The sequence below is a fragment of the Telmatherina bonti genome, assembly GCF_933228915.1.
Source record: "Telmatherina bonti genome assembly, chromosome: 14".
Lineage (NCBI taxonomy): Eukaryota > Metazoa > Chordata > Actinopteri > Atheriniformes > Telmatherinidae > Telmatherina > Telmatherina bonti.
Genome location: NC_136612.1, coordinates 5,033,841 through 5,051,459, shown reverse-complemented (window position 1 = coordinate 5,051,459; position 17,619 = coordinate 5,033,841). Strand labels below are relative to the sequence as shown.

General features: G+C 48.5%; 1 protein-coding gene across 3 annotated transcripts; it reads left to right on the top strand.

Moving 5' to 3' along the window:
• The first annotated feature begins 346 nt into the window (after nucleotides 1–346).
• scaf1 (SR-related CTD-associated factor 1) lies at nucleotides 347–16,568 on the top strand. 3 transcript variants are annotated; one of them, XM_079252876.1, is made up of 7 exons: nucleotides 347–492; nucleotides 2,479–2,557; nucleotides 2,638–6,055; nucleotides 7,019–7,101; nucleotides 14,374–14,679; nucleotides 15,756–15,884; nucleotides 15,957–16,568. In XM_079252876.1, the coding sequence occupies exons 3-7, from the start codon at nucleotides 2,707–2,709 to the stop codon at nucleotides 16,107–16,109; spliced, it is 4,020 nt and encodes a 1,339-aa protein (XP_079109002.1). In that variant the 5' UTR covers nucleotides 347–492; nucleotides 2,479–2,557; nucleotides 2,638–2,706; the 3' UTR covers nucleotides 16,110–16,568. The 3 variants fall into 3 exon arrangements, with proteins under 3 accessions (XP_079109002.1, XP_079109003.1, XP_079109001.1); XM_079252877.1 differs by lacking the exon at nucleotides 2,479–2,557 and having other exon boundaries at nucleotides 2,643–6,055; XM_079252875.1 differs by lacking the exon at nucleotides 2,479–2,557 and having other exon boundaries at nucleotides 15,957–16,567.
• Nucleotides 16,569–17,619: the final 1,051 nt, after the last annotated feature.

Below are 17,619 nucleotides of genomic sequence, written 5' to 3'. Positions count from 1 at the left end.
ATATATATATATATATATATGTATATATATATATATGTATATATGTATATATATGTATATATGTATATATATATATATATGTATATATATATACATATGTATATATATATACATATGTATATATATATACATATGTATATATATATATATATATATACATATGTATATATATATATATATATATATATATATATATATATATATATATATATATATATATAATGTGTGTGATGTGCCAGGGGCTTGAATCGTGGCGAAATTGCGCAGTAAAATCCGCAGAAATCATTCAGCGCCAGCGGTAAAAACTCAGTTTCCCACAATTACTTGTCCGGTTTCGGGCTGAGGAAGATGGCGGCGACTAATGAAACAGAGCTGCTGCCTTGCCTGTAGACCGACAAAAAGGATCGGGTCCGTAGTTTAAAATAGGTGATTTGTTGTCCTTCCAGCCGTGACGAACAGAATCCAGACGGAGGTTCTGGTCCGGGACTGAAGGTCAGCCGCGAGCTTACAGCTTTCTTCTTCTATGGTTCCTGTCAGCTAAATTAGCCTCCTTGCTAACTGAAAGCTTCGTATTGAAAGAAATTTTCCCTCTCAGTAAAATCACTACGTTGTAGAGCAGATATGCTATTAGATTAAGATATTAAGGATTATGTAAATGCTGAATCAACCACCCAGCGCTTTTACCGAACCATAAATTCTATGGAAGCATGCTAATATTGATTGGATATGTAAAGTGTAAAACAATTTATTTTAATGTCACTAAACGAAGTTAAAATACTTGTACTGGCTGTGGGTTGTATGCTAAACCAGCAGAATGATGCTAGTTTGTGATTAAACCAGTTGTTAAACTGGTCTGCATGATGGGTGGAGGAGAATCAGACCGTGGTCTGGTCTTTGGGGTGGAGGAGATCCAGATCATGGTCTGGTCTTCAGGATTGAACCAGACCGTGGTCTGGTCTTCAGGGTGGAGTAGAACCAGACCATGGTCTGGTCTTTAGGGTGGAGTAGAACCAGACCATGGTCTGGTCTTCAGGTTGGAGGAGAACCAGACCGTGGTCTAGTCTCCGGGATGGAGGAGAACCAGACCGTGCTCTGGTCTTCAGGATGGAGGAGAACCAGACCGTGGTCTAGTCTCCGGGATGGAGGAGAACCAGACCGTGGTCTGGTCTTCAGGGTTGGAGGAGAACCAGACCGTGGTCTGGTCTTCAGGGTTGGAGGAGAACCAGACCGTGGTATGGTCTTCAGAGTTGGAGGAGAACCAGACCGTGGTCTGGTCTTCGGGGTGGAGGAGATCCAGACCTTGGTCTGGTCTTCAGGATGGAGGAGATCCAGACCGTGGTCTAGTCTCCGGGATGGAGGAGAACCAGACCGTGGTCTGGTCTTCAGGTTGGAGGAGAACCAGACCGCGGTCTGGTCTTCAGGTTGGAGGAGAACCAGACCGCGGTCTGGTCTTCAGGGTGGAGGAGAACCAGACCGTGGTCTGGTCTTCAGGATGGAGGAGAACCAGACCGTGGTCTGGTCTTCAGGGTGGAGGACAACCAGACCGAGGTCTGGTCTTCAGGATGGAGGAGAACCAGACCGTGGTCTGGTCTTCAGATGGAGGAGATCCAGATCGTGGTCTGGTCTTCAGGGGAGGGAGAACCAGACCGTGGTCTGGTCTTCAGGATGCAGGCGATCCAGACCGTGGTCTGGTCTTTGGGGTGGAGAAGAACCAGTCTGTGGTCTGGTCTTCAGGTGGAGGAGATCCACACCGTGGGCTGGTCTTCGGAATGGAGGAGAACCAGACCGTGGTCTGATCTATAGGGTTGTCCGGCCTGGTAGTCCGGTCGGGTAGTCCGGCCGGGTAGTCTGCCCTGTTAGTCCGGCCGGGTAGTCGGGCCTGTTAGTCCGGCCGGGTAGTCTGGCCTGTTAGTCCGGCCGGGTAGTCTGGCCTGTTAGTCCGGTCGGGTAGTCTGGCCTGTTAGTCCGGCCGGGTAGTCTGGCCTGTTAGTCCGGTCGGGTAGTCTGGCCTGTTAGTCCGGTCGGGTAGTCTGCCCTGTTAGTCCGGTCGGGTAGTCTGCCCTGTTAGTCCGGTCGGGTGGTCTGGCCTGGTATTCTGGCCTGGTGGTCCAGTTGGGTATTCCGGCCTGGTGGTCCAGTTGGGTAGTTCAGTCGGGTAGTTGATCGGCCTGGTCTGTTGACATCGGTGCACGATTTGCCACTTCTGGTGCCAAAACTGACCCTTCTCAGTTGGATCCCTCTCAACTAGGGAGCTGGTCCTCATGGCCGAAGGACATTAACTTGACATTTAGCGGCTCCTCATGGTGGGGCCTTTCCTGGACTATACTTCTTCTGTTTTGGTCAGCTCCGATTGATGAGTCATTTAAACTATTTTTCTTGCATCCAGTCGGCTCACAGACATCCACAACATTCTCATCTTTTTCTCTCTATGCGACTCCAGAATGTAAAGTTTTGTCCTTCATGTCTCTTTGTTGTCAGTCTTACTGTACTTCCTGTTGCCGTACTGTCCACACATGTTGCCTGTTTTTCATGGAAAAGCCATTAAAAGAAGAAAAAAGTAAGAAAATGCTGAAAAAGAGGGGCTTTAAATGTGGACGTGATGCTGTTATTCATGTAATTTTGTTTGCTGTCTTCTAGGACAGCTCCTGGACCCTGTCTTCCATCCTCGTGCTGCTGTGACGACGGCTCCTCCAGGTTTTCCAGTCCATGGACTTGACTCCAACACCAGGCTTCAAACGGAGGCCTGCTGCCCCCTCTTCTCAGGAGGAACCCCAGAGCCCTCCTCTGTGCTCCCCCACCTTATCTGTGTCCTCTCCTTCATCTGAAGCGTCTTCTCCGCTGTCCTCGTCCTCCTCTCTCCAGGGCAACTCTGCAGCTTATGGAGGCAATGTAAGCGGTCAGAGAGAGGTGACCGCTGCTGCACCTTCACCCAACTCCACCTTTCTGGACCGTTTTAGCTCCAGGTCCATGAAGCCGAGCGCTGACTGCAAGGACGATAGCAGGAAAAGGAAGGTGTATGATCCATTCAGTCCTACCGATGGAGATAAAGACAGTGGGGTGGAGGGCGGGGAGGGGGAGAAGTATGACCCTTTTGACCCCACTGGCTCTCCGGCTTCAGACGTGGATGGGAGCGTCAGAGAGATGGAGGAGAAGGGGAACGAGATGGTGGAGGATGAGGCCAAAGACCAGGAAGAACCTCCAGACTCTACAGACACGCTGACAGACCTGCCAAGCCCCCATCGGACCCCCCTGCCTCCTCTGAGGAGGAGAGTTGAAGGTAGCAGAGGACAGGTGGAGAGGGCCGATTCCGACCATTCGGAGATCGAGGAGGGGGAGATCGTTGGAGCTGCCGATGGGACCAACAAGCAAACGACTGAAGATGTCCTCCCTCTGAGCACCTCAGGCGTCTCCTTCTTTGGATCGAAGCCGGAGCGAATCCTCCGGGTGTTGGATGGAGACGGCTTTGTCTCTGTGTGCACCGAGGGAATCTGGGAGGATGAGCGGGAGCTGGAGGACGACCCTCTGGTCGGAGTGGAGGATCTGAGAAAGAAGCTTGTCAGCAGGAGGAAGGAACGATACCTGTCATTTCCTGCTTCCTCCCCAATCTCTCCTCAGGCCTTACCACCTCCCATCTCCCTCCCCCAAGCTTCTACCTCCTCACCCCCCCTCACGCCACCTGCAGAACAGACCAGCCAGAACCACAAGTCCTCCAGGAGTTCCAAGGACCACGAGAAGGAGAAAGGCAAGGACAGGAAGGCTGTGGAGAAGGAAGTCAGGAGGAAGAAGAGACGGAAGGGAAAGGAGGGAGATCAGGACCGAGGAAAAGACAAGGAGCGAGGACACAAAGCTGAAAAAGAAATTAAAGGACGAAGAAGCAGCAGGAGCAGCAGTCGGAAGAGGAAGAAGAGACGGCACAGCAGCCCGGAGGCGTCCAGATCCGCCACCTCGTCAAGGAAAGGACACTCGCGTCGCTCCTTTTCAAGCCTGTCAGAAGAAAAACACAGAGAGAAGGACAGGGACAAAGACAAGGACAGAGACAGAAGACGAGATCGAGACAAAGATAGAGATGCAGACAGAGGCCGGGACAGAGACGGGGATCACACTCGCAGCAGTAGCCACAGGAGAAGCGAAAAGACGCGAGATTCCAGCTCCAAGAAACGGGAGGACAGGGACAGGAAGGGGACACGACGATCTAGCAGCAGAGAGCAGGGCCCCTCCAAGAGGGCCAGGAGAAGCCGGGAGAAGAGGGAGACCGGCCGAGACCGGCAGCACGAAAGGGAACGCCGACGGGACGGCCGTCCTGTTGTTCCTCCGTCCATCCAAGACCTCAATGGATCCGACCTGTTTGCCATCAAGCGAACCATCACGGTCACCACTACCACCACCACCACCACCGTACCCGGCTCCCCCAGACTGGCCCCTGCATCCCCCTGCCGTCCAGCACAGGCCGTCGAACCCCACAAGAGGAAGAAGAGGAAGTGGCACTCTGCTGGAGACACCGAAGACCGGGGAAGTCGCAGCCAGTCTCGATCGCTGTCTCCGAGGTATCACAGCTATGTCTCAGACCGCTACTCAGACAAGCTGGAAATTGACATGTTGTCGTTGGATGGCGAAGCTTTGGACTCCGACTACCCGTCCTTAGAGGACACGCCTCCTGCTGCTTTGCCTCCAGAACCCGCCGTTCCCAGCCCCAAAACCAAAACCATCACCAAGTCTGGACAAAATCGTCCAAAAAAGAAGTCTCGCGCATTGAAGAAGTCAGAATCTTCTTCCAGCAGAAACACCAGGAAATGCCTGTCCTCCCTCACCGTCACTTCAGGCTCCGCCTCTGTCTCGCCGGGCCTGCCGTCGAAGAGAGCCCGAAAGATGGGGAAGGACAAAGACCGGGACAAAGGCAGCAGAAAAGAACTGAGTCGCTCTGGGAAATCCAAGAAGGAGAGCAGCAGCAGCCGGAAAGGGAAGCTTCAGTCCAAAGTGTCTGTGCTGGTGCGAGAGGGAGTGAGTAGCACCACGGGGCCCTCGGTCGGAGCCGGGAAGCTGAGCATGGACCTCCTCGGGTCTGGAGGGACAGGAGGAGGAGCGGGGAGCTCGGTGGTGGGCGGCTCCATTGCAGTAGTTTTCTGTAGAGACAACGAAAGCAGGTCTCCGTTTCTCAAACCCTGCTCGGAGCCGTTGTCCCTGGGGGCCCGCGGCAAGGATCTGACTAGTGTGGGGAAACGAAGCAGCCTAGCGGCGCCAACGTCGTCCTTAACAGCCACCCCAGGAATGAAATCCAAGAAGACCAAGCCCAGCTCCATCACATCCACCTCCTCCTCCGCATCCTCCTCCTCGTCGTCCCTGGCAACCAAGCGCCGCCGTCGGCTGGCCAAGAAGAAGAGGGAGAAAGGCAGCACGACCGAAATGACCCCCGGAGACGGCGCTCAAACCAAAGCTGTCTTGGAGTCCTGGGACGGTGCGTCCTTCGATGTCCAGTCAGCCGGGGGAGAGGGCAGCAAGTCGGTCAGTCCACAGGCTGGACAACCAGGTCCAGTGCCCTGCTCTTCGTCCTCGTCCTCCTCCTCCACCAGCGTGCTCCCCCCATCCACCTCTCCCCCACATACACCTCCACCATCTAACCCTCCATGTCGGGACACCAGGGAGTCTTCACCAGACTCCCAGACGGTGGACAGCAGCTGTAAGACACCTGACCCGTCTTTCCTGGCGGAGGACTGTCCGACTCAGACCAGCCCAACCCCCCTGGCCCCTAGTCCATCCAGCCTGCCCCCCCTCCAGGGAGCAGGTCTTAGCAATGCTCTAACCACCCCCTCCGCCAAGCCCCCCCCTCCAGATGATGAACCCAAATCTCTGGCTTCGCCTCCGAGCTCATCTTCATCAGCAGCCGGGGGTCTCGCCTCCCTTTCTCTGCCTCTGTCATCATCTGACCCCTCGTCCTCCTCTTCAGTCTCCTCCTCATCTGCCAGCAAGCCGCCGCCTCCTCCCCCCCCTCCAGCTGCATCCACCCTCCCTTGGAGTCTGCAGACTGGAGTGGACTGCACAACTGGAGGTGTTCTAGCATGTAAGTGAGTGGAAATATGAAGGAGTTTTCCTAAGGATTTGCATCCACCGTTACACCTCCTCAGAAACATAACGTCGCTTGACAAGGAACAATCAATGAACCTGATTGGTCGATTCAATTGGTTGACCTGCGTGAAGATGTTGGAGATTTGGGGAGAAATCTGGGAATGTTGATTTTATTTTTCATAATCCTTTTATGGTCTCTACATGAGCCAGTTTATTGCCATAATAAGATTATGCTTGAGCAGATAATTAGCATAGTCTCATTATACCTCATAAAATTACTGCTGTAATCTGGTTATGCTTTTTGATATAACTGCCATAATCTCATTGTTTTATCAGATCACTGCTGTCATCTGGTTATGGTTTCTAATATAACTGCCATAATCTCATTGTTTTATCAGATCACTGCTGTCATCTGGTTATGGTTTCTAATATAACTGCCATAATCTCATTGTTTTATCAGATCACTGCTGTCATCTGGTTATGGTTTCTAATATAACTGCCATCTCATTGTTTTATCTGATCAGATTAGCGCACCTAAATTTCTCCCCAATTTTCCATATTCCTGAATGTAGACCTGGGTAATAACCTGTCCTCTTTTCAGTGTGTTTTCTTGAATGTGAAATGAAAAGCATGATGGCGGGGAGCAGCAGCGGGATGTTGGTGGAAGATAGCCTCATTCTCATGTAGTCTGTTTAGCATCTTATTAGCTCCCACGTTAGCAGCTAATTCTGTGTGAAATGCGCACAGAAACGTTCAGATTTGCTCAAAATATTTCCAAACAGGTGAAATGTTGAATTAAATTTATGACCTCAAGGTCACGAGTCACATGTTTAGTGACCCTCGAACACAAACAGAATGAAGAGGTGAAAACTGTCTCACAGCCCTGCAAACATAAAGAGGAAAGGCGCAGACATGAAATGCTTTCCTGTCATAGTGACCTCCGCTTTCTTCTTCTCAGTGACTGCTCTCCTCTTCAAGATGGAGGAGGCCAACATGGCCAGCAGAGCGAAGGCGCAGGAGTTCATTCAGGCTACCAGCCAGGTGAGACGTGGCCCGCCTCTATTCCATTTTAACCTCTATGATTAAAATGGAAAGTTTAAACTCGATGACAGAGGTAAAGGAGAAACTAGGAGCTGGTTCCACATACCTGGATCTTGTTCCACATACTGGTTCGACATACCTAGATGTGGTTCCACATACCTGGAGCTGGTTCCACATACCTGGAGCTGGTTCCACATAATGGTTCCACATACCTAGATCTGGTTCCACTTACTGGTTCCACATACCTGGATCTGGTTCCACATAATGGTTCCACATACCTAGATCTGGTTCCACATACTGGTTCCACATACCTAGATCTGGTTCCACATACTGGTTCCACATACCTAGATGTGGTTCCACATACTGGTTCCACATACCTGGAGCTGCTTCCACATACTGGTTCCACATACCTGGATCTTGTTCCACATACTGGTTCCACATACCTGGATCTGGTTCCACATAGTGGTTCCACATACCTGGAGCTGCTTTCACATACTGGTTCCACATACTGGTTCCACATACCTAGATCTGGTTCCACATACTGGTTCCACATACCTAGATCTGGTTCCACATACTGGTTCCACATACCTAGATCTGGTTCCACATACTGGTTCCACATACCTAGATGTGGTTCCACATACTGGTTCCACATACCTGGATCTGGTTCCACATAGTGGTTCCACATACCTGGAGCTGCTTTCACATACTGGTTCCACATACTGGTTCCACATACCTAGATCTGGTTCCACATACTGGTTCCACATACCTGGAGCTGGTTTCACATACTGGTTCCACATACCTGGAGCTGGTTCCACATACCTGGATCTAGTTCCACATACTGGTTCAAAATACCTGGATCTGGTTTCACATACTGGTTCCACATACCTGGAGCTGGTTCCACATACTGGTTCCACATACCTGGATCTGGTTCCACATACCTGGATCTGGTTCCACATACTGGTTCCACATACCTGGATCTGGTTCCACATACCTGGAGCTGGTTCCACATACTGGTTCCACATACCTGGATCTGGTTCCACATACCTGGAGCCGGTTCCACATACCTGGAGCTGGTTCCACATAATGGTTCCACATACCTAGATCTGGTTCCACATACTGGTTCCACATACCTAGATCTGATTCCACATACTGGTTCCACATACCTAGACCTGGTTCCACATACTGGTTCCACATACCTAGATCTGGTTTCACATACCTAGATCTGGTTCACATACTGGTTCCACATACCTGGAGCTGCTTCCACATACTGGTTCCACATACCTAGATCTGGTTCCACATACTGGTTCCACATATCTGGATCTGGTTCCACATACTGGTTCCACATACCTAGATCTGATTCCACATACTGGTTCCAAATACCGCGAGCTGGTTCCACATACCTGGATCTATTTCCACATACTGGTTCCACATACCTGGAGCTGGTTCCACATACTGGTTCCACATACCTCTAGCTGGTTCCACATACTGGTTCCACATACCTGGATCTGGTTCCACATACTGGTTCCACATACCTGGAGCTGGTTCCACATACTGGTTCCACATACCTGGAGCCGGTTCCAAATACTGGTTCCACATACTGGTTCCACATACCTGGATCTGGTTCCACATACCTGGATCTGGTTCCACATACTGGTTCCACATACTGGTTCCACATATCTGGTTCCACATACTGGTTCCACATATCTGGATCTGGTTCCACATACCTAGATCTGGTTCCAAATACTGGTTCCACATACTTGGAGCTGGTTCCAAATACTGGTTCCACATACCGATATCTGGTTCCACATACTGGTTCCACATACCGATATCTGGTTCCACATATCTGGTTCCACATACTGGTTCCACATACCTGGAGCCGGTTCCACATACCTGGAGCTGGTTCCACATAATGTTTCCACATACCTAGATCTGGTTCCAAATACTGGTTCAACATACCTGGATCTATTTCCACATACTGGTTCCACATACTGGTTCCGCATACCTAGATCTGGTTCCACATACCTAGATCTGGTTCCACATACTGGTTCCACATACCTGGATCTGGTTCCACATACTGGTTCCACATACCTGGATCTGGTTCCACATACCTAGGTCTGGTTCCACATACCTAGATCTGGTTCCACATACTGGTTCCACTTCCCTGGAGCTGCTTCCACATGCTGGTTCCACATACCCAGATCTGGTTCCACATACTGGTTCCACATATCTGGATCTGGTTCCACATACCTAGATCTGCTTCCACATACTGGTTCCACATACCTGGAGCTGGTTTCACATACTGGTTTCACATACCTCTAGCTGGTTCCACATACTGGTTCCACATACCCGGAGCTGGTTCCACATACTGGTTCCACATATCTGGATCTGGTTCCACATACCTAGATCTGGTTCCAAATACTGGTTCCACATACTTGGTGCTGGTTCCACATACTGGTTCCACATACCTGGAGCTGGATCCACATACTGGTTCCAGATACTGGTTCCACATACCTGGATCTGGTTCCACATACTGGTTCCACATACCTGGAGCTGGTTCCACATACCTAGATCTCGTTCCACATACCTAGATCTGGTTCCACATACTGGTTGCACATAGCTAGATCTGGTTCCACATACCTAGATCTGGTTCTACATACTGGTTCCACGTACCTAGATCTGGTTCCACATACCTAGATCTGGTTCCACATACCTGGAACTGGTTCCACATACCTGGAACTGGTTCCACATAGCTTGATCTGGTTCCACATACCTAGGTCTGGTTCCACATACTGGTTCCACATACATGGATCTGGTTCCACATACTGGTTCCACATACCTAGATCTGGTTCCACATACTGGTTCCACATACCTAGATCTGGTTCCACATACTGGTTCCACATACCTAGATCTGGTTCCACATACTGGTTCCACATACCTGGAGCTGCTTCCACATAGTGGTTCCACATACCTAGATCTGGTTCCACATAGTGGTTCCACATACCTAGATCTGGTACCACATACTGGTTCCACATACCTGGAGCTGCTTCCACATACTGGTTCCACATACCTAGATCTGGTTCCACATACTGGTTCCACATACCTAGATCTGGTTCCACATAGTGGTTCCACATACCTAGATCTGGTTCCACATACTGGTTCCACATACCTAGATCTAGTTCCACATACTGGTTCCATGTACCTGGAGCTGCTTTCACATACTGGTTCTACATACTGGTTCCACATACCTAGATCTGGTTCGACATACTGGTTCCACATATCTCGATCTGGTTCCACATACTGGTTCCACATACCTAGATCTGGTTCCACATACTGGTTCCACATACCTTGATCTAGTTCCACATACTGGTTCCACGTACCTGGAGCGGCTTCCACATACTGGTTCCACATACCTAGATGTGGTTCCACATACTGGTTCCACATATCTGGATCTGGTTCCACATACTGGTTCCACATACCTGGATCTAGTTCCACATACTGGTTCCACATACCTCTAGCTGGTTCCATATACTGCTTCCACATACCTAGATGTGGTTCCACATACTGGTTCCACATATCTGGATCTGGTTCCACATACTGGTTCCACATATCTGGATCTGGTTCTACATACTGGTTCCACATATCTCGATCTGGTTCCACATACCTAGATCTGGTTCCACTTAATGGTTCCACATACCTAGATCTGGTTCCACATACTGGTTCCACATACCTAGATCTAGTTCCACATACTGGTTCCACATACCTAGATCTGGTTCCACATACTGGTTCCACATACATGGATCTGGTTCCACATACTGGTTCCACATACCTAGATCTGGTTCCACATACTGGTTCCACATACCTAGATCTGGTTCCACATACTGGTTCCACATACCTGGAGCTGCTTCCACATAGTGGTTCCACATACCTAGATCTGGTTCCACATAGTGGTTCCACATACCTAGATCTGGTACCACATACTGGTTCCACATACCTGGAGCTGCTTCCACATACTGGTTCCACATACCTAGATCTGGTTCCACATACTGGTTCCACATACCTAGATCTGGTTCCACATAGTGGTTCCACATACCTAGATCTGGTTCCACATACTGGTTCCACATACCTAGATCTAGTTCCACATACTGGTTCCACGTACCTGGAGCTGCTTTCACATACTGGTTCTACATACTGGTTCCACATACCTAGATCTGGTTCGACATACTGGTTCCACATATCTCGATCTGGTTCCACATACTGGTTCCACATACCTAGATCTGGTTCCACATACTGGTTCCACATACCTTGATCTAGTTCCACATACTGGTTCCACGTACCTGGAGCTGCTTCCACATACTGGTTCCACATACCTAGATGTGGTTCCACATACTGGTTCCACATATCTGGATCTGGTTCCACATACTGGTTCCACATACCTGGATCTAGTTCCACATACTGGTTCCACATACCTCTAGCTGGTTCCATATACTGCTTCCACATACCTAGATGTGGTTCCACATACTGGTTCCACATATCTGGATCTGGTTCCACATACTGGTTCCACATATCTGGATCTGGTTCTACATACTGGTTCCACATATCTCGATCTGGTTCCACATACCTAGATCTGGTTCCACTTAATGGTTCCACATACCTAGATCTGGTTCCACATACTGGTTCCACATACCTAGATCTAGTTCCACATACTGGTTCCACATACCTAGATCTGGTTCCACTTAATGGTTCCACATACCTAGATCTGGTTCCACATACTGGTTCCACATACCTAGATCTGGTTCCACATACTGGTTCCACATACCTAGATCTAGTTCCACATACTGGTTCCACATACTGGTTCCACATACCTGGATCTGCTTCCACATACTGGTTCCACATACCTAGATGTGGTTCCACATACTGGTTCCGCATATCTGGATCTGGTTCCACATACTGGTTCCACATACCTGGATCTAGTTCCACATACTGGTTCCACATACCTGGAGCTGGTTCCATATACTGCTTCCACATACCTGGAGCTGGTTCCACATACTGGTTCCACATACCTGGAGCTGGTTCCACATACTGGTTCCACATTCCTGGAGCTGGTTCCACATACTGGTTCCACATACCTGGATCTGGTTCCACATACTGGTTCCACATACCTGGATCTAGTTCCACATACTGGTTCCACATACCTGGAGCTGGTTCCACATACCTGGAGCTGGTTCCACATAATGTTTCCACATACCTAGATCTGGTTCCAAATACTGGTTCCACATACCTAGATCTGCTTCCACATACTGGTTCCACATACCTGGATCTGGTTCGACATACTGGTTCCACATACCTAGATCTGGTTCCACATACCTAGATCTGGTTCCACGTACTGGTTCCACATACCTGGAGCTGCTTCCACATACTGGTTCCACATACCTAGATCTGGTTCCACATACTGGTTCCTCATACCTGGAGCTGGTTCCACATACCTGGATCTAGTTCCACATACTGGTTTCACATACCTGGAGCTGGTTCCACATACTGGTTTCACATACCTCTAGCTGGTTCCACATACTGGTTCCACATACCTGGAGCTGTTTCCTCATACTGGTTCCACATACCTGTCCCACATACCTGGAGCTGGTTCCACATACTGGTTCCACATACCTGGAGCTGGTTCCACATACCTGGATCTAGTTCCACATACTGGTTCCACATAGCTGGAGCTGGTTCCACATACCTGGAGCTGTTTCCACATACTGGTTCCACATACCTGGAGCTGGTTCCACATACCTGGAGCTGGTTCCACATAATGGTTCCACATATCTCAATCTGGTTCCACATACTGGTTCCACATACCTGGAGCTGGTTCCACATACCTGGATCTAGTTCCACATACTGGTTCCACATACCTGGAGCTGGTTCCACATACTGGTTCCACATACCTGGAGCTGGTTCCACATGCTGGTTCCACATACTGGTTCCACATACCTAGATCTGGTTCCACATACTGGTTCCACATACATCGATCTGGTTCCACATATCTGGTTCCACATACCTGGAGCCAGTTCCACATACCTCGAGCTGGTTCCACATAATGGTTCCACATACCTAGTTCTGGTTCCACATACTGGTTCCACATACCTAGATCTGCTTCCACATACTGGCTCCACATTCCTGGATCTGGTTCCACATACTGGTTCCACATACCTTGATCTGGTTCCACATACTGGTTCCACATACTGGTTCCACATACCTGGAGCTGGTTTCACATACTGGTTCCACATACCTGGATCTGGTTCCACATACTGGTTCCACATACCTGGATGTAGTTCCACATACTGGTTTCACATACCTGGAGCTGGTTCCACGTAATGTTTCCACATATCTAGATCTGGTTCCAAATACTGGTTCCACATACCCAGATCTGGTTCCACATACTGGTTCCACATACCTGGATCTGGTTACACATACTGGTTCCACATACCTAGATCTGGTTCCTCATACCTAGATCTGGTTCCACATACTGATTCCACATACCTGGAGCTGCTTCCACATACTGGTTCCACATACCCAGATCTGATTCCACATACTGGTTCCACATATCTGGTTCTGGTTCCACATACTGGTTCCACATACCTGGATCTGGTTCGACATACTGGTTCCACATACCTGGAGCTGGTTCCACATACTGGTTTCACATACCTCTAGCTGGTTCCACATACTGGTTCCACATACCTGGAGCTGGTTCCACATACTGGTTCCACATACCTGGAGCTGGTTCCACATACTGGTTCCACATACCTGCAGCTGGTTCCACATACTGGTTCCACATATCTGGAGCTGGTTCCACATACCTGGAGCTGGTTCCACATACTGGTTCCACATACCTGGAGCTGTTTCCACATACTGGTTCCACATACGTGGAGCTGGTTCCACATACCTGGAGCTGGTTCCATATACCTGGATCTGGTTCCACATACCTGGATCTGGTTCCACATACCTGGAACTGGTTTCTCATACCTGGAGCTGGTTCCACATACCTCGAGCTGTTTCCTCATACGTGGAGCTGGTTCCACAAACCTGGATCTGGTTCCTCATACGTGGAGCTGGTTCCTCATACTTGGAGCTGGTTCCACATTCCTGGAGCTGGACCTGGAGGTTCAGACTTTGAGAGAAACTTCTGAAAATCACAGATCTTCAACATGTATGTGGAAATAATAGAATTATTGATGTAAAGCTCACCCAGAATAACTTTGTTCTCTGTGTCTCCATCAGATCCTGTCTCAGGCCAATCAGAACCAGTCCCAGCAGCACGCCCCCACTTCTGCCGCCCCATCATCTTTACAGATCCCCCCACCTCCCTCTGTGCCTCCACCTCCTGGTTTGAGCCCAGCCCAGTTCATCCTCCATAGCACCCTCCCGTTGGTAGGCTGCACTAAAACACCACCCACCCACCTACAACCCTCCATGGGGGGTGGATGTGCTCAGACCCCACCCTCCATCATACCTGGGGGGCTGTCAGGAATGACTGGGAGCTCTGGTGACACTGGATGGGAAAGTGACAGCAAAGATCCAGATAAGGTGAGGTTTCATCGTGTATGTCTGATTAAATCATGTATGTCTATCCTGTTTCGTCATGTATGTCTGTCCTGTTTCATCATGCATGTCTGTCCTGTTTCATCATGTATGTCTGTCCTGTTTCATCATGTATGTCTGTCCTGTTTCATCATGCATGTCTGTCCTGTTTCATCATGTATGTCTGTCCTGTTTCATCATGCATGTCTGTCCTGTTTCATCATGTATGTCTGTCCTGTTTCATCATGTATGTCTGTCCGGTTTCATCATGTATGTCTGTCCTGTTTCATCATGTATGTCTGTCCAGTTTCATCATGTATGTCTGTCCGGTTTCATCAGGTATGCCTGTCCTGTTTCATCATGTATGTCTGTCCGGTTTCATCATGTATGTCTGTTTGGTTTCATCATGTATGTCTGTCCGGTTTCATCATATATGTCTGTCCAGTTTCATCATGTATGTTTGGTTACATCATGTATGTCTGTCCAGTTTCATCATGTCTGTCTGTCCGGTTTCATCATGTATGTCTATCCGGTTTCATCATGTATGTCTGGTTAAATCATGTATGTCTGTCCAGTTTCATCATGTATGTCTGTCCGGTTTCATCATGTATGTCTATCCGGTTTCATCATGTATGTCTGGTTAAATCATGTATGTCTGTCCGGTTTCATCATGTATGTCTGTCCGGTTTCATCATGTATGTCTGTCCGGTTACATCATGTATGTCTGGTTAAATCATGTATGTCTGTCCGGTTTCATCATGTATGTCTATCCGGTTTCATCATGTATGTCTGGTTAAATCATGTATGTCTGTCCGGTTTCATCATGTATGTCTGTCCGGTTTCATCATGTATGTCTGTCTGGTTTCATCATGTATGTCTGGTTAAATCATGTATGTCTGTCCGGTTTCATCATGTATGTCTGTCTGGTTTCATCATGTATGTCTGGTTAAATCATGTATGTCTGTCCGGTTTCATCATGTATGTCTGTCCGGTTTCATCATGTATGTCTGTCTGGTTTCATCATGTCTGTCTGTCTGAATTCAACACGTCTGTGTGGTCTCAACATGTCATGCCTCTTTCAGTATCTGAAAAAGCTGCACACGCAGGAGCGAGCCGTGGAGGAGGTGAAGCTCGCCATCAAGCCTTACTATCAGCGTAAAGACATCAACAAGGATGAGTACAAAGACATTCTCAGGAAAGCTGTGCATAAGGTGAGCCGAGGTGCTCCAAAACCGGGTCCTGCTTCTGGTCCAGACCATCTAATTCTCTGATCCCTGTTTCAGATCTGCCACAGCCGCACCGGAGAAATCAACCCAGTGAAAGTCAGCAACTTGGTGAAGCTGTATGTCCAGCGCTACAAGTACTTCCGGAAACACGGACGGAAAATGAACGAGGAGGACAGGGATGAGTCAGGAGTGCTGCACTCCTCCACCTGATGGTGGACTTTGTTCCTCCTGGTGTCACACTGTATATATAAACCAGTTTCAGCAGCAGATTCTGTCAGAGACCTTTCTAAGATCAGTTTCTGAGTAGGATGCCTTTCACTCTGGTGGTGCTGATTACAGGGCTGTCCTCCAGATGCATGGACATGCAACCCCCCCCCCCACTTCACCTCCACCCCCCAGCAGGATGGAGATGAGACCTGCGGACCGATGCCTGGACATCTCTTCTTCTTTCTCTGTACCGTCTGCATGTGTTTCTGACATCCAGGACACAACTCGGCCCAAAATATAAATGTTGCCTGAAACCCCGTCTTCTCTTTTTACTCATTTCGGGAGGTTTTTCATTTGGTGACATGTAACATGAAGTAGCACCTGCAACCCGTAGAATCCGTGTAGAAGCCGGGTCACAGATCCAGATGTCACATCTGTTCTGCGCCTCATACGGAGTCAGATCCTCTTCAACACTTTCACATCTACATGTCACAATAAAATCCACATCATGTATGATAAGGTTTCTGCTTCCTGGTGGGGTCAGCTGCACAGGTCATGTGACTTCATGTCGGCAGGAGTCCTACACGCACACACATGACATGGCCTAAATTTTGCTTAATGTGTTTTAGATTTTGGTCTGTAAGGATTTCATATGTACCTTTTCTTTCGGGGGGGGTAGACAGATGGGGCCATATAAACAGGATGGACCACCTTAACGTAACTTATGTTCTGAAGCTAAAAAATCTGCAGATATGAATATAAAATAACCTGTTTAACTGTGTGTCTGTGATGAGCTCAGGAGCGTTTAGGTTTTTTCAGGTAAGTAGGTGAAGCACCAGATAGTTCAGCTGGTGGTGAAGCACCATACAAACCAGTTACTGTTGTCTGAATCTGTATCTGAAAGGGTCAGCAGTAAAACTGAGTAAAGGTGTACAAGAACTAAATAAGTGAACATGATGGGGGAGTTGGATCATGTTTCATCAGACAGGGTTCAGCAGAACATCTTCCTGTGTAAATAATGAGCCATGGTGATGATGGGACAAAACCCAACACCTTATCATAAGACCTACACACAGGTCTTGGGTAAGACATATATGTCTTATTTTCCAGACATACAAATTTTTCTCAAAAATATGAGCATGAAGTCATAAAACTGAGATTTATAGGGTCTGATTCCTTTAAGTTACCCAAAGGTTAGTTACTTTAATCCAAACTAAAGAATTTAAGAAGAAAATTATGAATAAATACAAATATCTATGTAGTTTATAGCATATATAGTGTTTCAGCTGGTACTGGTCCTGACTACCACAGGACAGTAATAGTATGTGTAAGGGGATGGGTGTGCTTTGATATCACCCCCCCCCCCCCCCCCCCCCCCCAATTTTAAAAACAAAACTCTTTAACAGGCTATTATAGCACGAAGATAAACTTTTACTCTGAGTTTTATAAAAAAAAAAAACTATCCTGAATCTGGAATTCAGCTTTCTTCTCTCTAAACACAAGATGATAATTT

What these genes read in the sequence shown, in the direction of transcription:
- scaf1 (XM_079252877.1), top strand. Translation starts at nt 2,707, where the DNA reads ATGGACTTGACTCCAACACCAGGCTTCAAACGGAGGCCTGCTGCCCCC. An exon ending in TCATTCAGGCTACCAGCCAG is followed by an intron (nt 7,102 to 14,373) that starts GTGAGACGTGGC and finishes TGTCTCCATCAG; the next exon opens with ATCCTGTCTCAGGCCAATCA. An exon ending in ACAGCAAAGATCCAGATAAG is followed by an intron (nt 14,680 to 15,755) that starts GTGAGGTTTCAT and finishes TGCCTCTTTCAG; the next exon opens with TATCTGAAAAAGCTGCACAC.